The sequence below is a fragment of the Penicillium psychrofluorescens genome (genome assembly GCF_964197705.1).
Source record: "Penicillium psychrofluorescens genome assembly, chromosome: 5".
NCBI lineage: Eukaryota > Fungi > Ascomycota > Eurotiomycetes > Eurotiales > Aspergillaceae > Penicillium > Penicillium psychrofluorescens.
The window spans coordinates 309903-332831 of NC_133443.1; the positions used below are offsets into that span (position 1 = coordinate 309903).

The following is a 22929-nucleotide window of genomic DNA, read 5'->3' on the forward strand; positions in this document are numbered from 1 at the left end:
ATGGGTATGGGGACGGATGAATAAAGGGTGGAAGCCTGGAAAGAAAACAAAGAGGATGGGAGGCATGGTCTTGTGCGACCAACAAACCATAACCACTAAGGGCCCCTGTTCTGCGAGTCTTTGTATAGCTGGTACAATTATTGATCGAAATCCGGTAAGGTATACCATCAAGATGTTTTATATCCAATTAGTTGCTTGACTTTATCGTCCCCCATGCCGGATTAGCCGGACTATGTTGACCCTGCAATAATACAAAGTGATAATAAACACGACTAGATCCCGAAGACATAAGCGGCTACAATCAAGACCGCAGCGGAAAAGGCAAACAGATATCCCGGAGCAGACTTGCTCGAGCCACCAGCGTTCCCGGACAACGGCTCCGAGTTAATATATTGATCATCATCAGTTAGAAGTTGCTCGAAAAAGCCACCGATCGGTCGACTAGGATGATGGAGATAGATCTCGAGAATCCAATGACGTCGGTGCCCATCGGCTCCGAGGGCGTTCATCGGTTGATTATTGCCCTTTGTAATATACAGGCTGATCTTGTCGTTCGGGATTCTCTCGTGCGGGAAGTTGCCGATCAGATGTCCAGCAAGCTGAGCGCCGAACTTCCAACCTCTCTTGCTCGCCTCGTCAACAGCAATCTGATAAAGTTGCTCGCCTGTCATTTTCGTATTGCTCAGAAAGCGAGCTCGCACAGCCTGCCAAGTCGGTTCGAGGGCATCGCGGAGCTTGATTTTATCCGGATCATCTCCGAGAACAAAGGTTCGGCCAAAGTCGGCCTCCCACTCCTCGAAAAGCGGTCCTAGGTCGACGAACAAAATATCATCGGTCTGGATGACCAGGTTTGGAGGGTTCGCCGAAAACGGGCAAAGAGTGTTTTCTCCCGTTCGGACAACTCGCTTGTGCCAGTGGCTTTTGATCGCAAATCGCTTCGCGCCCAGCTCATGGATTTCTTGGCTGAGCTCTTTCTCGGTGATACCCGGACGGATGAGATCCCGCTCAATCTCTCTGAAGAGCTGGTCTGCTTTGTATTCCGCATCTCGCAGGTTGGCGAGCCGTTCTTTATCTTCCGGTAAAGACATTTTGATTATGATAATACGGGCCCACTGGGTTGTTCTCCGGGATTGAGCTACAAGAGAGTTGGTAATCGGAGAAGGCAGAATGGTTCCAGGAGCTCACACCGCTGACCCCAACATTGCTGGGCCCATTACTATTATTAAGGAAGTCCCCCCACTGCGGGGGTCTTCAGATGATGTGCCGGAGTCAGTGGAAGATACCTCGTACTATATAGGAGAACTATTAACTGGATTTTCTATGACAAAGGCCCATTAATTTGCATGCTACTACTTGTTTGACTTCGAGCTCTTCGACCGTCGAGATCCAATGAACGATAATCTCGTTTGAAAACTTTGTTTCGATGCAGACAAATTCGCACCTACATTGGTCAATTTCTGATACTAATTAGACGAAAAGAGCTGAGGACCTTGGTCTGTGCGAAAGGAGGATTTGCGGACAATATTATGTGGGAGCCAGACGGAGAGGAACGATATCTCGGATATTTTACTCAGCCTCGGCAGAAACAATTAGTTAACTCTCCGAGTCTCTAGGGATCCCACTTCGGGGAGAAGATCGTTGAGCGACTTTGATTATTTAAAGAGGTGTGCGAAGTCCGTTATATTGGCCACAACAAAAGCGTGATTACACACACACACACACACACACACACACACACGATGACTTTGATTTCGCCGCCTGCGCCTGCAAGAGCTTCGACCGACCCCTACTATGACTTGGGAAATTTCCATCTCAAAGTCAGCACAACGTCCAAAGAAGCACAAGCGTGGTTTGATCGCGCGCTTCTCTGGACGTATTGCTTCAACCATGATGAAGCAATAACATGCTACAAACAGACAATCGCCCACGACGAGGACTGCGCGATCGCGTATTGGGGCGTGTCATTCTGCTCGGGTCCTAATTACAACAAGACATGGAGACTCTTTGATGAAAGGGATAAGATAAATGCAATTAATTCTTGCTACGCCTATTCCCAAGAAGCTCTCAGACGAGCAGGAAACGCCTCGGTTTGGGAACAAGCGCTTATCAATGCCCTCGATAAGCGTTATCCCAACAATGATACCAGCAGGGATCTTTCTGCCTGCGACAGAGCCTATGCCGAAGCTATGCGAGAAGCTTATGGAAGGTTTGAGTCTGACGATTTCGACATGATCACACTATTCGCCGATGCATTGATGAACTGCGCACCACGAAAACTGTACGATGCTGCAACTGGGCTCCCCATACACTCATCCCCTGTCTTTGAGGTGAAAGACCTTCTTGAGCGAGCTCTGAAGATGCCAGGAGTGGAAAATCATCCAGGGCCGGCACATATGTACATTCATCTAATGGAAATGTCTGCAACTCCCGAGGCTGCTTTACCTGCAGCAGAAATGATCCGCGAGCTAGTGCCTGATACTGGCCACACCTACCATATGCCTGCCCACATCGACGTTCTCGTGGGAGATTATCGGCGCGCAGTGAAATATAACCTAAAAGCCACTATCGCAGACGACAAATTCTTTCAGGAGAATGGTGGGTTGACTTTCTACAGCTACTACCGCCTGCACGACTATCACTCTCTTATATACGCCGCCATGCTTGCAGGGAAATCAAAGGCGGCATTAGCGGCGACGGATCGAATGGAAGCGACTATTACGGAGGAAATCCTTCGCGTGGAAACGCCTGCGCTTGCCAACTGGATGGAGTTCTTCAAGGCCGTGCGAGTCCATGTCTTGATCCGCTTCGGGATGTGGGAGGAGCTCAAAAAGCTCGACCCTCTCGAGGATGGTCAGCTCTATTGTGTGACAAATGTGATGAGACACTATGGGAAGGCTATTGCGTATGCGGCAACAGGACAGCTTGAAGAAGCCGATAAAGAACGAGAACTCTTTAAGCTCGCTTCCAAGGTCGTTCCACCTACTCGGCTTGATTTTCCCAACAAAATCGTGGACATCCTTCACGTAGCATCTGCTATGCTCGATGGAGAAATTGAGTACCGGCGGGGCGATTTCGAGACGTCATTCCGTAAACTACAGGAAGCAGTCATTCTTGAAGACGAGTTGCCATTTGCCGAGCCATGGGGCTGGATGCTCCCAGCACGACATGCATATGCAGCTCTCTCCTTGGAACAGGGGCATGTTGAGCAGGCTGCTCAAGCCTATGCTGAGGACTTGGGCCTCTACCCAACGCCCAAGCGTGCGCACCAACATCCGAACAATGTCTGGGCACTCCATGGCTACCACGAGTGTCTTGAACGCCTGGACCGCCATGCCGAGGCAATCATAGTCAAGAAACAACTGATACCGGCTCTTGCAGAGACAGACGTCGAGATAGAATCGTCGTGCTTTTGCAGACTTGGGGCATCGACTTCATGCAGTGGAAAAGCAGGTACTAATGGCTGTCATGCCGCAGAGTGAAGGCGGGTTAGGCGAAGTCCCTGCATTCACCTGATATCGTGCTATACAATCCGTAGATATTTATTTAAGTCAAGACAGGCGGATACCAAAGTGATCCGGTTTAATAGACAGCAGTCACACAAGCAATTGTCAAAGATAGAAAATAACGTTAGCACCGATAGGGTGAGCTGTTATAGATGCAGAGATATTACGCAACAGAATCTGCAAATTGCTTGATTGTTGCTGCAACCTCCTCAACAACACGATAGCAGGGCGTCAGCGATTTCGCCGCAGGACTCTGTGGACAAATATCGAGTGGATCGAGACCAACACCGTATTTCTCTCTCCAGCAGCGTCCTTCAGCGTCAGGACATGCTTCGTGGCCAATCATGTGGCGGTCGCGTTGTCTCAGTGCAAATCTTCTTGCCAAGGCAGTAAGTCGTTCAGCATCGGCCTGAAGGCCGTTCGTGATAAGATCCTGCAGTTTCTCGCCGGAGATCTTGAAACCCAGCACTGGACTGATTTCAAGACCGGGAATAAGGTAGACTGTTTCGCGGTGGTTTCTATCACCAAGCGCAATGCAGGTTTCTTTGAGCCATCTCAGATACCTATGGTAGCCAGATGTGATTTCAGCCATTAAACGGCCAATGAAAAGGACATTCTGAATGGTGATTCGAGGGGATTTCGTCACATCATAGCAGGCGGGGCACGTCAGCAGCCGTTCGACGAGATCAACTCCGACACGAAGGCTGCGGATGAAACTGTGTGACATGGGCGCACGGGTCAGGGTGCGAATTGACTCAGAAACTTCCTCGGTACAGTTGCAAGACAGCAAAGGTGACACAAATGTGTCTAAGGATAGATCGGGCAAGTCCTGTGTCCCCGTTGGATGGCCCGATCCCAACAGCTCGATTGGGAATGAGCCAAAATCACCATTCCCCATTAGTATATTGTCGATTTCTCGTGAAATCGTTGATCCCTGAGGTGCGTCGGGGGCGAGCTGGAAACAGCTAGCCCTTTGCAGCTGTCCATTGGAAAATTCTTGCTGCAACTGTTTCGTCGGTTGCTTTCTTGGTCTCCCGGGTGTTCCCTTGTCTTGAAATCTACAAGGCAGAGATAAAGTCCGACAACGGGAACAGCCATTTTTTTCTCCCGAACATTTGAGCTTTCGCGTCCCTAGCTCGATGTCAGATCAACGGTTTGAGATCAAGGTATCTGACTTACGACACGCTTCGCAGGATTGTCGTTTCCGAGTGATGCGATTCATATTCTCTTGAAATAGGAGTCTAGTGTCGAATGTACAAGAATTTGCAAGTATCGGTTGTGATCCGATTCGGGCGAGATGAGTGGAGAGGTGCGGGGTTCTTGTCCTCGCACGACATTCTTTGCTCCTCTCACGAAAAGAGGTCCATTTTCAAGCGATTCTTTTGAAAAGTGCATGACTGGTAACTAAGATGGCCAAACCGATAGGCCCAAAGTTTTTACAGCAATTGGCTACAGTCGACAGCGATATCAAGTCATGTGAACTTAAGCCGGTGCCTCATAGTTTTGATGCCAATCATGCAAGTAGCGACGAATTTAGTACTATACCTATATTTCACTGGAATCTGCTCAGCCAATAGTCATATTTCGCGGAGGGTTATGAGGTTCGGATGGTTTTCCACAGCGGAGGCGGATGAAAAACGGCGGATTCGCAAAAACATCCGGGTGGATACGCCTCGCAGTTTTCATCCCCACATGTCTTCCCCATCCCTGATACATAGTGTCTTCATGGGACAACGGAAGACTGAAATTATAAGTTTTACAGTTGCGTTGAAAATTATAGCCTCCTACCCTTGGTGATCTTCTCAAAACATACATCTGATTCAAGATGGTCAAGTCTTTGACCGCGCAAGCGTTGCGCCGGCACTGGGTAACCCATCAGGAGATTGCACTGCTCGATGTTCGGGAAGAAGGACCTTATTCAGACGCCCATCCATTGTTCGCATTGAGTGTACCAGTGTCCGAGATCGAGGAAAAGTTGCCGCCACTGGTGCCTCGGCTATCCGCTCCTATTGTTGTTTACGATGATGGCGAGGGTTACGTTGAAAGGGCAGCAGCTCGCATATCGGCCTTGGGGTATCATAATGTTGCCATCTTAGATGGAGGACTCTCGGCCTACGCCTGCGTGGGTGAAGTTTACCGCGATGTCAATGTGCCATCTAAAGCATTTGGCGAACTTGTGGAAGCCATCGCAGGGACCCCATCCCTGCCCGCTCGGGATGTGAAAGAGGTCCTGGAGAGGAACAAGGACGTGGTGGTATTGGATGCCAGGCGCTTTCAGGAGTACAACACAATGAGCATACCCCGCGGTCGTAGCTGTCCCGGAGGGGAACTTCTCTATCGCTTTTTCGAAGCCGTTCCTTCTCCCGATACTACTGTGATTGTCAATTGCGCTGGTCGCACGCGTTCGATTGTCGGTACTCAGTCCTTGGTCAACTCTGGAATCCCAAATAGAGTTGTGGCCCTCAGAAACGGTACCATTGGATGGACGCTTGAGGGCTTGGAACTTGAACACAGCAAGATCGAAAGAGTTCCACAACCTTCACACGAGGCATCGCTTAAAGCACGGGAATACGCCGCAGAATGGGCACAACACGTTGGCGTACGAATTCTAAATGGTGACCAGCTCAGTCAATTTGCGGCAACAGCAAAGACTCGGACTCTTTACATGCTTGATGTCAGAGATCCAGACGAATATGCTCTAGGCCACCCGGCAGGTTTCTCATCTGCTCCCGGTGGTCAACTGGTTCAGGCTACAGACGAATGGGTTGGTGTAAGAGGTGCTCGCATTGTTTTATACGACACAGACGGAGTGAGAGCCCGCATGACGGGTAGCTGGCTTGTGCAACTAGGCTGGGAGGTCTACGTTCTAGACGAGCAGTCTAAAGTGCCCGACAACGTCTCAAGTCCTGAAAGCCCCTCTTGGGAGGCCCAGAGTTCTGGTGCCATAACGATTGATGACTTGGCTGCGTTCACTGAGGCTACTGTTGTCGATCTCTCTCGCAGTCCAATCTATCGCAAAGGTCATATTCCGGGCGCATGGTTTACGTCAGGACCGGAACTAGCCCGTGATCTGAATACTGTCAGTGGAACAGGGCCTATTGTGCTGACCTCGCCTAACGGTAACGTTGCTGCCATGAATGTCGAATATGCACGCAAGACTGTATCGCGCGAAGTATTCTACCTCGCTGGAGGCACAGCGGCTTGGGTAGCGACCAATCGCCCACTGGAGACAGAGGCGCGCTGGCTTTCTCAGCCAATCGACATCTACAAACGCCCTTATGAGGGAACGAGCAATGCACGAAAGGATATGCAAGGGTATATTGACTGGGAGCACGGGCTTGTTGCACAGCTTGCGAATGATGGAGTCGCCTGCTTTCATGTTGTACGGGGCAAGCGCGTGGAGGAAAAGGAGCTTTGATCACGTCCATTTTGTATCAGTTGCTCATCGATTTGGGGTGCTAGAGACTGCCTAGACTTCCTCTGGCAGAGGATCAATAATTTGCATTTAAAGTTATGAGATTATCCATGATTAGTAAATAATATCTGCGACCAGAGTCTGGGGTAAAACCGTAGATAAACCTTATTGGACACTGGTGATGTCAGAAGCTGGACACGGGACAACCTCATGTCTCCCCACATTTTGATTTTCAAGAATGTCAACCAAATTTGCAAAATGATGAGCAGCCGTTTGTTTGCGCGTGTCTTGCAACAGGTGTGGTAGCTAAATTCCGAATGGACCACCATTCTCTAACGAAACAATAGAGGCCTAGCCCATTCTCAAGGCAGGTGCGTGCACTCAGTCTACTTGAGTATCATTCCCATAAGCTTCTGAAAGATGTAAGACTTCCCATTGTTCTTTCGAACTTATAAGCTGACCTAAAGCAGTTCGAAATTCCCGTACCCCGTGGATTTGTTGTGGAAAGCCCCGATGAAGCCAAGTCAGTAGTAGCGAAGATTGGTCAGTTCTACTACCTGTGGCATCTCAATCAAAGACCTAACTGGTATTAGGTGCCCCGTCACTACTTAAGGCCCAAGTACTTGCCGGCGGGCGAGGAAAGGGAAGCTTCGATAGTGACAACAAAGGAGGAGTTCGCATCGTCCAATCGTAAGCTTGGCAACCATCCCTTTCCAACTGTCTCACTGACTGCCACTCCAGGCCCAAGGAAGCATTTAAAAATGCCAGTAATATGCTTGGATATCACCTCACAACGAAACAAACACCATCGGGTGGTCTGCTAGTGAATAAATTGTATATCTACAAGGCTGTCGATATTGCAAGGGAATTCTACCTTGCCGTGACCTTTGACCGCGAGCAGTACAGCCCAGTTCTTCTTATTTCTGGTGATGGAGGAGTCGACATAGAATCCAACATGGACAAGTTGCATCGATTCTGGTTCCGGCTCTCCGAGGGAGTCAGTCCCGAGATAATCGCTAGCATCCAGACCCTCCTGCACTTCAACTTCCATGAGATGGATATCCTTCGGCCACTAATATACCAGATGATAATTCTCTTTCAAGAAAAGGACGCTACTCTAATCGAGCTGAATCCGCTCGTTCAGACTCCGGCAGGAGACTTTGTCTGCCTGGACGCCAAGTTCAACTTTGACAACGCGGCCAAATTCAGACAGGATGAAATTTTCAGTCTTGCAGAGCGGTCTCAAGAAGAGGAGGAGGAACACGATGCAGCTAGATTGGGTCTCTCCTATGTTCGGTTGGATGGCAATATTGGGAATATTGTCAATGGTGCAGGTCTGGCGATGGCGACGAACGACCTCATTGGTGTCTATGGGGGAAAGAGTGCAAATTTCTTGGATATTGGAGGAGGTGCTACCAAGGGTACCCTTTCAAAGGCGTTTGAGATTTTGAAAAAGGATGCTCGGATAAGAGGGATTTTGATCAATATCTATGGTGGTAAGTATGAGACTTGGTATGGAAGAAAAAGAAGTTTTTAACGGACATAGGGATTGTGCGATGTGATATGATTGCCGAGTCTATTATTGCTGCAGCTGCTGAACTGGGCGGGTTCGACATCCCTGTGGTGGTTCGTCTACAGGGGACCAACAGCGATAAAGCGCTGGAGATGGTGAGTATCTGTCGCAATTAAGAAAGCATATCATTGACGGACGATGGTTGTAGATTTCAAAAGCTGACTTGGATAACTTGACTGTGGATGCGGACTTTGAGTCTGCTGCTCGGATGATTGTTCACCTCACAACCTGATGTGGCACTGCGTCTCGGAAAATGGAGTTTGTCGGGTTTATTCTTCGCCCATTAGTTCCAATATAGCACAAACCAACGAAAAAGGAACAGGGAAACATCCTGTTTGGCATCACGAAAAAGGAACAGGGAAACATCCTGTTTGGCATCACGCATTCATGAAGTCTAACATTGCAATGAATTTATTGATAAAATTCATCGAGGATCATGATCATTAAGCTGGTACACCGTCTTCATGGCTCTCATAGTATCGTCGGTCCATCCCAGCCTGTAGTCGCGCTTCTTCATTAAACGGCCCCCGTATAGGGCCCCTGAAATGCTTCTGGACGTTGGACCGGAACACCCGCACAGGATCGGTTCCTTCTTGGCTACAGATCCACGTTAACCAACGATGCCCCGTAGTGACATGTGTGATTTCATCGTTATGGATCACCTCGAGCGACTTGACACTCTCAGCATCTCCGGCATTGCGAAATTTCTGGATGGTCATAGGATTCACGTCAAGACCCCGGGCTTCATGAACAAGGGCAATGATGCTGATTCTGGCCCGAAGGTCATACGCTGTTTCTATGGCAGAGTCCCAGAGGCTGTGATGTACCGGAAGCGCGCCGAAAGAAGAGCCCAGTTCTTCGAGGCGGGCGCGGAGAAGAGAAAAGTGCTTTGCTTCGTCGCTGGCGACCTTGAGCCAATCATGGAAGAATGCACGTGGAAGTTCCTGTGAGTTTCCGTTTGTGTGAAATGTTGAGAATCGAACGCAGATATCGATGGCCAGATCAATAGCCCACAGTTCGATATTGGCTAGAGCGTGCAGCATGGCGATTCGGCTTTTAAGTGTTCCGCCTCGCCCGGACTTTGGCATGGTGCCTGGTGTTACCGTGGTCAAGTTTTCTCGTGGTGGATTAGCTGGAGGCGTAATTGTGCCTCTGCCCAGAGGCATCGGCGAGTCCGTGTTCTCTCGGCTGGTAAATGTGGAGAAGAGATAGATAGTAAGTTCAATCTTGTGCTCGGGATTGGCGGTGTTCAAGATATGCACAGTCCAGTCACATAATGTCGCACTTTGATCCAAGTAATGTGCTGCTCCAGGATCTTGCGGGGGAGTAGGATTTTGTGTTGATGGTTGCTCGTGCTTCAACTTGGCCTTCTCGCTCACAGGCTCAATTTTGGACAGTTGAATGCGGCCTTCATTCTCGGCCGGGTATTGTAGTAGAACGGACTCCCCACTGGCATCGACGGGGAATGTGCATGCTTTGATTCCCACACTGGATTCCCCAGTCTCCACATTGAAATCGTACGCATGCCACGGGCACGACACAACGTACGCCGAGTCTTCGATATCAACGTGTGAGTCTGCCATCGGTCCGCCAGCATGCGGACATTCAGCCTCCATTGCATAATAAGACCACCCGTCGCTAGTTTCGTTGGGCCTTGAGGTTGACTGGTCAATTGACGGCAGGCGGAATAACACCAGCCGTTTGCCGTTCGAGAGATGGAGCACATATCGTGCTTGGATAAAGGCGGGCAGCAGCCCGCAGTTGATCCACATTTCCACTGGCCGATGGACTGTTGTGTTGAAGTGTTCTCCTCGGCGCTGATGGAGGTGATTTTGAAGATCACGTGAGACAGTAGATGCGCTAAGCCAGATACGGCCAAATAGATCTATAGGAACAACGAGCATCGATTGGAGGGAAAATCAATGATTATTGGCCTTCTGATGACATTGAGCTAGTTGAATATGTAATATAATGCGGTGGGATCTGCCCAGATCGAGTTCCCAGATTTGATGGATGAACAAGAGACTTTCAAAATCTTCCGGGCCCTGCATTCTTCATCTTCAAAGCGCCATGGTGCCGGGTGTTGTCTCAAATGCTTTGTCCAAAAGCTGCAGACCGCTAATTAGCAGATCTTCAGTAATCGTTATTGGAGGGGCAATGCGGAAGACACCCCCAAAACTAGAATGGCTACTCAGATTTGCCCATAAACCCAACTCGTAGGCACGATCAGCGACAGCTCTACCCAGATCCTGGGCGGGTGTCTTCAATTCCCGGTCTTCGACAATTTCAACGCCAGCCATGAGTCCACGTCCACGTACGTCGCCAATGCAGCCATACTTGTTCTTCAGTTTGTTGAGACCGTCGTGGAGGATCTTGCCCATCGCACGTGAGTGCTCAACAAGATTGTCGCGCACCACAATTTCGAGGACCTTGTCGCCAACTGAGGCGGGAAGCGGATCATTGACGTGAGTTGTGTAGAAGCAGTAGTCTCGTTCGGAGCACACACGGTCAATCTCGGCGTTGGTGACAACCGCGCTCAATGGAAGACCATTGCCGAGTGTCTTGCTCAGTGTCAGAATGTCGGGCACGACGCCATCGTGAATAGTCGCCATCAAATCACCACAACGTCCGACCCCTGTCTGGGCTTCGTCGACAATAAGAAGCATTCCACGCTTCTCACAGTGCTTCTTCAGTGCTGCAAGATATCCTGACGGTAGAACGTGCATTCCACCGGACGACTGGATGCACTCAACGATGCAAGCAGCCAGCGAGCCACATGACTGCATGTCAATCATGCGCCACCCATACTCCAGTTCCTCTTCCCAGTCATACGAGCCATCAGGCTTGCGGAAAACAGAGCGATAGGCGTTGGGTGGAGGAAGCATCAGCATGCCAGGCATCAGTGGGCCCTGGCCCTTGCGACCGAAGTGGTACTGCGTGCCCAGTGCCTGTGCCGTAACGCCGTGCCAGCTGGCTCCCAGTCCGACAATCTCAAAATTCCCTGTATACACTTTTGCCAACTTGATGGCTGCTTCGTTGCTCTCGCCTCCTGTGGAAGGAAAAAACGCTTTATCCAGGCCAGGCGGGAGGAGATTACAGAGCCGCTCGGCTAAGCTGATCACCGGGGGGGAGACCATTCCTGAAAAGAGATGATCCAGAGAGGCGGCGTGGTCTGCAATGACTTTGACAATCTCGGGATGTCCATGCCCTAGTAGACATGACATTTGTCCTGAGGTCCAATCCAGGATTTTGTGGCCTGATGTCGTGTAGACGTATAGGCCCTTGCTACCGCAGATGACGTCTTTGTTGAACTTAGTTCCATAGTTGAGTAGAGACTTGGCTGTCTTGGCCTGGAGTTCGTCTTGGTTGAGGCCGGTGTACAGAAGATGTGCTTCGTTCTTGGCTGACGTGGAGACGGTTGTCTCGTCCGCGATGCCCGAAGCCATTGTGTACTAGTACTTCGTAAGGTAGGACAAGAAGAAGAGTTTCACAAAAAAACGTTGAGTTCAAGGAAAGTATCGGTGACGGCAGTGAATATTAAAAGTATTTATAATGTAAAATGGCGAAAAGACGTGAAGTCACATCCCCTCGCCTGCATCTGGCCGCGGCCAAATGTGGAGATGGCCGCGGACAACTTTCAGGCAACTTGGCCAACGAGATAATACAAACGAGATAACACAAATTGGACTTCTAAGCTGCGGTAGGGTTGTATCCAGGTTATCATATCAGATTTCCTTGTATCCAAGGGGCATTAGTCAAAATCTAACCCATGATTCAAATCCGTCCTATCGTCCGTGGATCTTGCATTACACCACAAAGCATTCTAATTCCCTATTCTGATTATTTAATCAATCCGACTAGGAGCGGTGGGTGGAAACAGTGGAAACAAAGACTACTGAAATGAGGGGCGTATTATGCGGCTGACACAGCCGTGTTATTTCGGCCCCATGGCCGTGACGTAGATTCGCGCGGAGGGTGAATGACCATTTATATTCATATCCTTAGACTTGGTCCTATTTTTATGCTGGAGATCTTACCATACACGCATCATTCATTATCTTGATTGTCGCAGGACCATGCCCATTGAATTACCTCCAGGCGCGAGCGACGTATTTGACCAGGGAAACCAATATGCCCTTGATAATGGCTTGGTATTCGCATATGGCTTGAAAGAAGTCACAACAGCCATAATCCAAGAGACTTGCAACCAAGCGACCGAGAGCTATGCCAAGGAGATCCTGGGCTGGCCTAATGGACGACTTGCGAAGCCAGAAATCTTTAGCTCAGTGAAGGAAGACACTCTTTTTGAGAATCTTGGCGATTGTACGAAGCACTTCGTCAGATACCTCCATGACCTCTTTAAATCATCGCCGCCAAAGATGCTACCCACATACCCTCATGCGTTCATTGCTGTCTCAAAGGAGGAAGACTCGAGAGATAAGATACCGAGCCATGTAATCCTCGTCCTTGCCCACAAGTCTCATGGTCAATGGCAATTGGAGCATCGATCAGTCCCGTTACAGGTCAAATTAGGCCTCTCAGTCTCAAGCTTGACTATGGGCGACGTGACCGCGGAGGATATACTTGATGAGTACGATTACGATGGTCAAGCAAAGACCACCAAACAGGAATAGAATTAGAGTTGGAAGTAGTGATGGTACGTCGAGAACCAACATGAACGGAGTATTGCATGGACTGATGGAGGTCAGGCCGCGTCGGCGTGGTCAAACATCTCGTGTCAGCAAAGTCCCTGTGAGTCTCAGGGCTTAGCACGAATAAGAATTCCTTTATTCGTATTCAGCTTTCTTTCCCTAAAACACATTGTCGAATATAGGCCATGTATGGGATCCACCACGAATTACACGAGTAGTTTTCCAAACGTGGTTGAAAATCGTAAAGATGGAAGAAGCCTGGCATTCTAAGTATAATCCAGCTATCCTTTCATAATATAGAACGCATAGTAAGCGAAATGAGCGCATAATCCCATGAATGTCAAAAACCAAAAGTTGAAGCAGCTTATTGCTGCTCAAAACTTCTATCCATGGGTTCACCATGCAGGCATCCCGACACATATCTGTATCTACATAGTTTGAACTAACTAGTCATAAAGATCCCAAAAGCCTTGGCCAAGTCATCCAAGGAAACTCCAGGGCGGAGGTCAAACAACACATTCCTCCTCCCAGTCTCACCTCCATACGGCTCATGCACCACGCCGGCAGCTAGTCCACGATCACTGGGCCCATAGATACGAGCCGAGAATCCCTTACCAATATTCCCCGCTGTAACAGCGGGCCACGGGGCAATCCCATGACAAAACTTGAAGGAATCCTCCGCGAAGGTAACACCCACCGCCTGTTGAGACGGAGTCATGAATTCCCTGTAGTTCTGGAATAAGTAGGCTACGTCCAGGATATGGTTCGATTTTCCCTTCCATGGACCGTCCCAGGGATTGCCCTCGTTATAATAGTAGACGTGAGCATTTCCCAGCCAGCCTTGGGCTAGGCTTAGGACCGGGGCGAGGAAGGTTATATCGTTGATATAGTTCAGGACTAGAGGCAGAGCATCGTCATCGGAGGTGTCTTCCTCGATGCCGTAAGCTGCGAGGAGACGGTCCGCCTCGGCTGAATGCGAGGCTAGGGAAGTGCGAAGTGCAGAGGTGAGTCTCTTTGCACAGTTGGTCTTCAGATGGGGCATCAAGAACGCAAGAATAGAAGCCTTCGAGTACCGTTAATTATCGATATCTTAACATCGGGAGTCCAACTTACATCCTGCTCGGCGTTTCCGATCATCAAGTCCCGACACCAGTTCTTCCCACGGGGAACATCCGAGTCCTGCTTGCCAATTTCTTCAAATGAAACATCGGACAAAACCATATCTCCATCAATTGCCGGGGCAGTCAATATAGACGGAGGAATCTTCGCAACGAGATCCTGTACCGGTGTATCCAGGAGGGCCTTAAGTCTCTCTTCGGGAGTAGCATCCGACAAGCCTAAGGCAGCCATAGCTTGCTGATAATTTCCCTCGTGGGCTTCATAAGGCAGTGCCCGCACAAGGAAGAAAGAACCACTCAAACAAATTGCTCGTTTAAAAAGCGCCTGCTCGGAATGGAGGTGGTATGTCACGGATGCTGGATTTGGTTAGTGAAATAGACATGAAAATACGATCGTTTATCATTACCTGCACCTGCGCTCATCCCAGCTACTGTTACGTTGTCTGGGTCGCCTCCAAAATCACGAATATGTTTCTGCACCCATTGCATAGCAACGCGTTGGTCACGAAGGCCATTGTTGGCCTTGTACCCGGCATTTCGCAGGTCCTCGGAGGTCAGAAAGCCGAGAGCCCCAAGACGATAACTAGAGGACTGTCAGCGGAAATTGAACCAAGATTGACACAGCACATACTTGATCGAGACTGCAACAATAGGTAGGTTCTTTTGAACCGAGAGCGTGACAAACCGCTTGTAGTCAGACTGGGGCCACGAGTTGGCTCCAAGAACCAGCCCACCGCCATGGATAAAGAAAAAGACGGGCAATTTCGAAGAAGGTGTTGTATTCGCGGGCACGGCGATGTTTAGATTCAGACAATCCACATCTGACTGGGTGAGCTCTTTCTTGGGCAGTGAATGCTGGACGTGTGCTTGTTCGATGTCGCATCCAGGCGCAGGGGACACGGTCGTTGGACTAGGACGAATAAGAAATGTGTTTCTCTTTCGCTGCCAGGACTTACCCGTCTTTCGTTGCGTCCAGCACATCGCCGTCGCGTTCCGCGATCAGTTCTGCGTCTGCTAGGCGGTTCTTGAGGGTAGCATATTTAATGCCGAGGTATTGGGTCACGCCGTCCTTCGTCGTGCCCTGCACCTTCCCCAGCGCCGTTGTGTTAAGTAGAGCAGCCATTGTTGTAGCTTGCATCACCACCAAATCTGAGAGGATGTGACTGGCTTTAAATACTTGCCAAATTAATATATGGTACTCGTGGGGGCACGTGGGGTGGCGGGGTGACGGGGATTTCCGGGCGATCGAAGGATTGATTTATGAAAGTGTAAGTTGATTAATTTCTCATCCAAGTCAACCCGGGGACGCCTGAAACTTGGGGCTAAAGTGATTTCTAATCGACTAATACAAAATTGGAATATGCAGTGAGAGTGCAATTCTTGACAAAGGATAATGATAGAAAGATAAGATCATGTGTATCAATCGAAGTAAATGCTCCGGTCCGCCATCGCCAGCCATGCATAGAAAAAGTCATGTATATACTGTAGAAGGTCAGGATTGTTGAAAGTTCATGTTATAACCACCCGTCTTCGGATCCTGAACGAAATTGAAGTTGTTCGTCGACAGACCAAACGGCTTCAAGATGCCATTCCCCAGCTATGAATCCCTCAATCAGCATGCAACCTCAAATGGCCGAGGCGGAATCACTCACATCTTTCAGCTTCGACATCATCTCCCCCATCTCCTTCTCCTTCGCCTGATTGAGGCGTTCCGGGAGCTCACGCAGCGCCCGCTGGACAATCCGCTTGTCATCCGGAGGAAGATTCTCCAGGGCCGCCAGGGCTTGATAGTCCTCTAATGCTCCTTGCAGGTTGGCCCAACCACCTAGCTGCGATTTGGCTTTTGCGCGTCTCATGAGCGCCTTCGCTCGGATGCGCAAGACGTCCGCTCTTGTCTTGTCCAATTCCTGCAATCTCTGCAGCTCCTTCTCCGCTTCTTCCTCATCACCTGTTATTTCCACCACTGCATCCGAGTCCTTTGTGTCGGTCTTCTCGGCTTCCGGTTGTGATGGCTCCCCCGATCCCTTATCTTGCGACTGTGGTGGTGGTGGCAGGATCTTATCCAGCCGCTCGATAGACGCGGTGGCAGCATCCACTGCAGCCTTCCAGTCGTCCAGCTTCAGATAACAGGCCGAGATATTACTCCGCAGCACGGCGATATCGTAGTCGAGGTAATTCGGGCACGAGGCAAGGGCGCGGTCGTAGCAGGATATCGCTTGGTCATAGCATGCCGCGCTGAACAGTTGATTGGCTTCTGCTTTGATCTCACGAGCTTCTTCTCGGAGTTTCTGCGAGTGGGCCAGATTAGAGGGGAATGAATGAATGGGTTTGTTGAACACGAAGACTCACGGCTTCTTCCTCGGCGGGGAAGCGTGCGTCGTGGAACTCGTCCTCGTCGTCACCCTGGGACTCGACATGGTCGCGCTCGGGCGCAGTGGAAGATTCGGCCATTGTGCAGGAGGAAAAACAAGAGGAACAAGAAAAAGGACGCGAAAGTGGGAGAAAGGATGGTGGTCAATCACGGGACCGATAAGGGATTCACCCCGCGATTGGCACAGGTGAATTTTCCCCCGGAAACAACGACGCTGTATAGAAAGATGGCAGCCACTACCAGGTATGCATGTCCATGGATTCTGTTCGCAGTTCTATAAGCAATTAACACTATTACAGTCTCCCCCAAATCCGGGCCTGTCTGTTCGACATGGACGGCCTGTTGATTGACTCTGAGGACAAGTACACGATGGTCACGAACGAAGTGCTGCAGATGTACGGCAAACCCAACCTGCCCTGGGATGTCAAGGCCCAGCTGCAGGGACGGCCACAGGCAGAGGTAGATCTATAGCTATTCAAAGATGCATCACCCATGAACCCACATTGACCCAATTGCCAGGCCATCAAAATCTTCTTCGATTGGGCCCAGCTGCCCATCACACCCGAAGAATTGACCGCAAAGCAAGACCCGCTGCGTCAGAAATATTTCCCACAGTCACAGCCTCTGCCGGGCGTGGCGGCGCTGCTCTCAAAGCTAGTCTCGACACAGTCAACCACGCAGCCCGTGCACATTGCGCTGGCCACATCGTCTAATGTGAAAAACTTCCGCCTCAAGACAGACCACCTCACGGATCTGTTCACGGCATTCCCGCAGGCGCACCGCGTGCTCGGGGACGATCCGCGCATTGGCAGTGGGCGCGGGAAGCCATTGCCTGATATCTATCTGCTGGCGCTGGAGACGATCAATGCGGATCTGCGGAGTAAACGGCAGACAGAGATCAAGGCTGAGGAGTGTCTTGTATTTGAAGATGCTGTTCCAGGGGTGGAGGCCGGCCGTCGGGCGGGAATGCAAGTCGTCTGGGTCCCGCATCCTGGTCTGCTAAATGAGTACAAGGGACGGGAGGAGGAAGTGCTTGCTGGTCTTACGGGGGCGCACAAGGAAGAAGAGAAGAGCGGTGCCGAGAAGGAGGCGGAAGACCTGCAGGCTTGGCGGGTGCAGGGAGCTGGCACGCCGGGGGATATGGGAGATGGGTTCGGGCAGTTGCTTCCCACGCTGGAGAATTTCCCGTACGAGAAATATGGCATTCGGATACCCTGAACGAAGGCGCAGTGTGTGTTTTTGCTTATAGATGTCTAGATGGTCTACATAAATGGCATCAGACAGGCACATGATCTGGGAGGGCTTCATGGCACTGTTTAGCAGAGCTTGCAGAGTTCTACAACTCTTTATGCCAGGACAAGGTGATTGTGTACTTCAGTTGACTCCAAAGAGATTTACCCTTTTCATCTAGTTGAAAGAATATACCTTGATAGAACTCCTCTGGTGATCGGGGATACCGAGTAAGATCAAGAAAGGCTACAAAAAGATCTAGATCTGTGATGATTGGCATCAAATTTTACGAGGAATAGAAGTTGGTCAACAATCTTGAATTGGCCTGTCCTCCCCGGGGTAAGGGGTCAGGCTCAGCAGTGTAAGCACATGATCCATAAATGGCGCTCCCGGGGGCGCCCACCACAAAACACAACACCTACTAACCCGAAGCGAAAGACCATCGAAGCTCCGCCACTCACAGGCGCGCACGCTTGTACGAGGCCGCCTCTGCGTCAGCGGGGTCCTCAGTGCGAGGGCACTTCAGCCGGCGGGGAGCCTTGCTGTGTGTAGCCTTGCTGTGTGTAGCCTCGCTCTGTGGGTTCCCCACCGGCCGCTGCCACTTCGACGCCAGGGCAGACAGTGGAATCAAGCCGGTGTAGGGGGGAACTCCGGCCTGCTGCACGGTCGACGATTGCTTCATAGGGGCGGCAGCCTCGTTGGCGCGCTTGGCACGCGCAGCAGCCAGGGCGTGGTTGGCGGGGAGGCGGAGAACGATGGCCTCCGGGTGGGCGACAGGAGCGGTGCCCGAGGGCAACGGCACGAGAGAATTCGGCACGGCGGTCCGATGAGCAGAGGTTGACACGCGATGGCTGCGTGCGATCGGGGTCGGAGTGGTCTGTCGCTGCTGAGAAGCCCAGCCACGTGCCGACTTGCTCGCTGGGACAGTGTTCTCGCCGGCCGAATTGTTGGTCGAAGTGGTGCTGGCGGATGACGACGAGTCCGTACCTCGCCGATTGCCCTTGGCGGCCGCTCCTGTGGGAAGGTGGCGCTTCCCGATATTGATGATGTTAGACTTTTTGGCGTTGACATTCTTGTTGTTCTTGATCCGATTGGCAGCACCGACAGGGTCATCAATGACCGTTCGAAGATACAGAGGCTCCAGCAGGTGCTTGCACATAGACTTGTGGTCCTGTAGCCATCCGTCAGTACATAAGACAGCCAAAGTGCAGTCGAGAGAACTCACTGTAAGCGACTCAAGCATGGAGACGAAACGCTCATGGAAGTTGGCGTACTTGCCAGCCGCCCTGGATGGCGTGAATCCACCCACGTTGACACCGGTGCGGTGGCGTTCGATCATCGTCTCCTGGGAGGAGTGATTAACAGGTTCGGAGAAAAGCAGATATCAGGAGCCCACTTACAAGAATTTTCCAGCAGACCTTCTCGATTTCCTCGTCGCCGTAGCGGTCGTGGCGGAAGGGTGAGATAACTTTCTCACTGTCCACGGCTGTCTCGGTGCTCTTGAAGGCCTGGGAGAGAAGATTGACTATAGTGCACTTCAGGGCTTCGGTCTCCGGGATAGTCGGGTCGTGTGGAACGGCAATTCTTTCACCGGCCAAATCCTGCTCGGCCTCTTGCAGCGACTTGTAGTGAGTAGAGTTGCCTGCGCCGCGTTCGCATTGTTCAAGAATATGCTCCCAGGAGATGACATGCACCGGAGCGGAAGACTTGGGAGAAGGAACATTCTGCGGCGAGGGAGTTTTCGGAGGAGCCGCAGAGCGCTTCTTGCTCGAGGTGGCCTTGGCAGGAGTAGACGTAATGGAGGTATTGAGGTTGATGACCACAGGCGCAGCAGGCGAAGAAGTAGAGACGATGCTTTTGCAAGCCGAGACAGGCTGTTCCGTAGCGGCAGCAGGAGGAGAAGGAGAAGAGGCTGCCTGCATGGCGTCCGAAACGGCCTCCTCGAAGAGAGTGTCAATGTACTTGTCGAAGGTCGGCTCAGTGGTCAACAGGGTTGGGTCAATGAACCCTCCGCGGACATGCTTGTTGGAGTTGCCTCCCAACATGATGGCGAGAGAGCAGACAGGATGTGATGGAGTGGTAGATTGAAAAAGATACAAGATATGGATGAAAGGTTGAACAATAGAGAGAGCAGGATCTCGGCAAGAAAGAATACAGGATATTGATACACGCTCAAAAGCAGAGAGACGAAGAGCGAGAGAGAAAGAGGACGGAAGGGAAATATGAAGGATAAGACGGAAGAGAAGAGACAGGACGAACGAAGGAGGAGGACGGATGAAGCACAGAAGAGCCGCTCAGACGAAGCCCTTATGTCCACCCGAGCAGAATTCACCGCGGGGAGGGAGATCAATGAGCCATTCAGGCCGATTGAACCTATTCAGGCGCATGGAGCGCAAGAATGGGAGCGAAGGCGATTGTCGAGGGTGTATTGATTATTGATCTGAATGGAGAGGGAGATGAATGGGTATTGATGTTGCGCGCCGAATCAAGGCAGCCACAATGACATGCTTGTTGGGCAGCCCTAACCTTCCTAATCGGGAAGGGGTAACGAGGTGTTGCGGCGAGGGAAGGCACGATGGGAGTTGCCGGATAGGGAAAGAACGACCGGAACAACAACACAGACCACCACTTTGATATTTTGACATTGGTAGGCCACAACTGATTTATATCACTTTGATATCAGCTTGCTGATTGCAACGATGGGCGCTGCTTGTTCAAGTCACCTCCCCGCCATTGTGTTGTGGCGAGCCATCAGAATATAATTCCTGGTCCTCGGCTTCAACACTAAACGGCATTGACCACACTTTCAGACTGTTATCCGCCCTCACGGCTTGTTCTTGGTCGTCATTGGCAAAGTGTCGTTGCCCTGAACAGGTCGCAACCACGTTCCCCGTCGGATGAAACACTGTGCTGGTCACCGCATCTATCTGGAGTCAGCCAGTTTTCTGTTTAGGGGAATGACACTCCTACCATCATGCACTTTCCATTCCCAATCCGGGTCCTGTCCACCAGCAGCATAAATGGGGTCCTTCCACACCCTCATGAATCCATCGGTGCCTCCCGCCCAGACCTCATGCGAGCCATCGGCCCCAGCGGGAACAACATCGACTTTCATGCGCTGGTTAGTAAAAGCCTTGCGCCCGCGAAGATACCCTAGCATCTGGCCTGTGACGCGAATATCATACACCAGCACCCCGTCACTCTTGCGTTCTGCAACATACAAGTATCTGCCGCAGGGACTCCAGACGAGCTGGGTGATCCCCCGGCCACCGATATCACGATTCGCCTCTGTTTTGGCGATACTGAACGTACCAATGAGCTCCCCGGAACCATTGGAACTGTACAAGCCAATGTGTCGGGTGAAGGTGCCTGCCGCGAGAATCCCATCTCCCGCGGGATTCACGGCCAATGCTGAGACTATCCCCTTCATCCCGACACCGCCGCCAACTATTTGTTTCCGCTTACTGGGGATAGTGGGCATCCGGGAGACGGGGCCATCGCTGCCAGTGCGAGAAATATCGAACAGACAGATAAGGCTGTCCGAACCCGTGAGGAAGTGGGTCCCGCCCATGGTGGAAGGATAGATCATCGAGTGAGGAGTGATATATGCTTCGGTGGTTGGGTGAACCAGGGAGTAGCTTGCCAAGTTGCTTGGAGCAAGCGCCGATGCCAGCCGGATAGGATGGTCCCGGACGGAGGACAGAAACAGAGTGGTGGATGGGTCCTGCAGGGAATAGAAGGGGTAGACAGCCGTGGAGTAAGTGGGTTCCGCGGAGGGAAGTGTCGAATATGGAGAGATGTGGTGGACTGACTCTTCTTCGAGCAGGTCCGGCGGTCTGGTTCAGTCAGACAGGTGGTCAAGAGCAAAGAAGGGAGATCACACGTACAGAATGAAAGTTCGGATGTGGTGATCCGCCGAATCTGTTAGGAGTGTTGTTCCGTCTGGGGTCCTGGAGAAGTTAGTTTCTGTCTGGATGTCGCTGGCAAGGGATATCAGATCTCACCACTCCGCACTCTTGAAGAAGCTGGCAGATCCATCAGAAATCTGCTTTTGCTCTGGAGATTTGTTGGCGGGTGGACTGGTTGAGGCCACACATCTTGGCTTCCAATCGGCCATTTTTGTGTTGGCCATGTTGGTCAGAATGACTGGACTTGATGGTGGAGTAGGGATGCAGTGAATGAATTATTCCGCCATCATGCTGGCGCCTACGATGCCGGGCTGCCAGCAGTGAATGGCCGAGATGCTCCCTGGGACTTGAATTAGCCGCGTTCCATCTTTAGAGCTTTGAATCCTCCCAGTCCGTCGCAATAATGATGATCCACAATCCACAAGACAAAAATGCATACCAGGGATTTATTTCTCTCGGCTTTTCCTATCGTTACACTCCAAACCGTCACCAGGTCGGTCGGTCCTGCGTCGTCGCGATTAGGAATAAAGTGTCCCTGACCGCCTTCGCGTGGTCTATTCATGAAGTATACCATTTCCAATCATCTCCAGTTCGGTATCAGTCTCGAACGCTTGGGAATCGCACGGCTTGGTCTGGCTCACAATAATACCTAATCATCAGCTCCGATGCTGACCACCAAATAAAGCCTTTTCATACTCCCACAAATCGGGCCAAACTCCAACCTGATCGCGGGGGCATCGCCCGTCTTCTCGACCACTAGGATATTGTCGGAGGAAATTAATATGATATACATAACTAAATATTCCGCCTCCATAATATGAACCCTCGAATTATATGGTATAGCCTTGAGTTTGTTGGTGGTGAATGAAAATCAATCGGACGAAGTAAACAGTCGGCTCGGCAAAACCATTCCCCGGGTGCTCCCCGGCCCAATTCTTATCGCAACTTCTTGGTGAATCCTCGACTCAAGGGGCCATTGACCATCGCATTCCAGCATGTTTGCGCCCAAGGCTTCCACGGGTGGCCTGTCCATCAACACAGGCTCTGCCAACTCTCTATTGTCAGTTCCCCATTCATTCCCTGGGCCTTGCCTTCGTCGCTGGCGCTGCTGGCTCCATCCTATCGATCGTCATTCCAGCTGCAGGCGAAGCACCCATTC

General features: G+C 51.0%; 13 protein-coding genes across 13 annotated transcripts; 5 read left to right on the top strand and 8 right to left on the bottom strand.

Annotated features, from left to right (window-relative positions):
* Positions 1-272: 272 nt before the first annotated feature.
* On the bottom strand, positions 273-1088 carry PFLUO_LOCUS7386 (uncharacterized protein; the record flags this gene model as incomplete). The annotated part of the gene is made up of 1 exon (XM_073785025.1): positions 273-1088. One exon carries the CDS (start codon positions 1086-1088, stop codon positions 273-275), a length of 816 nt encoding a protein of 271 aa, XP_073641421.1.
* A 651-nt stretch (positions 1089-1739) lies between these two features.
* Positions 1740-3479, top strand: PFLUO_LOCUS7387 (uncharacterized protein; the record flags this gene model as incomplete). The annotated part of the gene is made up of 1 exon (XM_073785026.1): positions 1740-3479. One exon carries the CDS (start codon positions 1740-1742, stop codon positions 3477-3479), a length of 1740 nt encoding a protein of 579 aa, XP_073641422.1.
* Positions 3480-3666: 187 nt separating this feature from the next.
* Positions 3667-4230, bottom strand: PFLUO_LOCUS7388 (uncharacterized protein; the record flags this gene model as incomplete). The annotated part of the gene is made up of 1 exon (XM_073785027.1): positions 3667-4230. One exon carries the CDS (start codon positions 4228-4230, stop codon positions 3667-3669), a length of 564 nt encoding a protein of 187 aa, XP_073641423.1.
* A 1098-nt stretch (positions 4231-5328) lies between these two features.
* Positions 5329-6921, top strand: PFLUO_LOCUS7389 (uncharacterized protein; the record flags this gene model as incomplete). Its single annotated transcript, XM_073785028.1, has 1 exon — positions 5329-6921. One exon carries the CDS (start codon positions 5329-5331, stop codon positions 6919-6921), a length of 1593 nt encoding a protein of 530 aa, XP_073641424.1.
* Positions 6922-7690: 769 nt separating this feature from the next.
* Positions 7691-8723, top strand: PFLUO_LOCUS7390 (uncharacterized protein; the record flags this gene model as incomplete). Its single annotated transcript, XM_073785029.1, has 3 exons — positions 7691-8414; positions 8465-8586; positions 8640-8723. The coding sequence occupies 3 exons, from the start codon at positions 7691-7693 to the stop codon at positions 8721-8723; spliced, it is 930 nt and encodes a 309-aa protein (XP_073641425.1).
* Positions 8724-8934: 211 nt separating this feature from the next.
* PFLUO_LOCUS7391 (uncharacterized protein) lies at positions 8935-10107 on the bottom strand (the record flags this gene model as incomplete). The annotated part of the gene is made up of 1 exon (XM_073785030.1): positions 8935-10107. The coding sequence occupies one exon, from the start codon at positions 10105-10107 to the stop codon at positions 8935-8937; it is 1173 nt and encodes a 390-aa protein (XP_073641426.1).
* Positions 10108-10551: 444 nt separating this feature from the next.
* Positions 10552-11937, bottom strand: PFLUO_LOCUS7392 (uncharacterized protein; the record flags this gene model as incomplete). The annotated part of the gene is made up of 1 exon (XM_073785031.1): positions 10552-11937. The coding sequence occupies one exon, from the start codon at positions 11935-11937 to the stop codon at positions 10552-10554; it is 1386 nt and encodes a 461-aa protein (XP_073641427.1).
* A 630-nt stretch (positions 11938-12567) lies between these two features.
* On the top strand, positions 12568-13125 carry PFLUO_LOCUS7393 (uncharacterized protein; the record flags this gene model as incomplete). Its single annotated transcript, XM_073785032.1, has 1 exon — positions 12568-13125. The coding sequence occupies one exon, from the start codon at positions 12568-12570 to the stop codon at positions 13123-13125; it is 558 nt and encodes a 185-aa protein (XP_073641428.1).
* A 460-nt stretch (positions 13126-13585) lies between these two features.
* On the bottom strand, positions 13586-15384 carry PFLUO_LOCUS7394 (uncharacterized protein; the record flags this gene model as incomplete). The annotated part of the gene is made up of 5 exons (XM_073785034.1): positions 13586-14206; positions 14257-14618; positions 14669-14844; positions 14893-15171; positions 15218-15384. The coding sequence occupies 5 exons, from the start codon at positions 15382-15384 to the stop codon at positions 13586-13588; spliced, it is 1605 nt and encodes a 534-aa protein (XP_073641429.1).
* Positions 15385-15753: 369 nt separating this feature from the next.
* On the bottom strand, positions 15754-16712 carry PFLUO_LOCUS7395 (uncharacterized protein; the record flags this gene model as incomplete). The annotated part of the gene is made up of 3 exons (XM_073785035.1): positions 15754-15858; positions 15914-16549; positions 16611-16712. 3 exons carry the CDS (start codon positions 16710-16712, stop codon positions 15754-15756), a joined length of 843 nt encoding a protein of 280 aa, XP_073641430.1.
* A 146-nt stretch (positions 16713-16858) lies between these two features.
* PFLUO_LOCUS7396 (uncharacterized protein) lies at positions 16859-17850 on the top strand (the record flags this gene model as incomplete). The annotated part of the gene is made up of 3 exons (XM_073785036.1): positions 16859-16875; positions 16932-17091; positions 17152-17850. The coding sequence occupies 3 exons, from the start codon at positions 16859-16861 to the stop codon at positions 17848-17850; spliced, it is 876 nt and encodes a 291-aa protein (XP_073641431.1).
* A 469-nt stretch (positions 17851-18319) lies between these two features.
* Positions 18320-19907, bottom strand: PFLUO_LOCUS7397 (uncharacterized protein; the record flags this gene model as incomplete). The annotated part of the gene is made up of 3 exons (XM_073785037.1): positions 18320-19033; positions 19088-19207; positions 19263-19907. The coding sequence occupies 3 exons, from the start codon at positions 19905-19907 to the stop codon at positions 18320-18322; spliced, it is 1479 nt and encodes a 492-aa protein (XP_073641432.1).
* Positions 19908-20576: 669 nt separating this feature from the next.
* PFLUO_LOCUS7398 (uncharacterized protein) lies at positions 20577-21979 on the bottom strand (the record flags this gene model as incomplete). The annotated part of the gene is made up of 4 exons (XM_073785038.1): positions 20577-20785; positions 20833-21698; positions 21750-21812; positions 21867-21979. 4 exons carry the CDS (start codon positions 21977-21979, stop codon positions 20577-20579), a joined length of 1251 nt encoding a protein of 416 aa, XP_073641433.1.
* Positions 21980-22929: the final 950 nt, after the last annotated feature.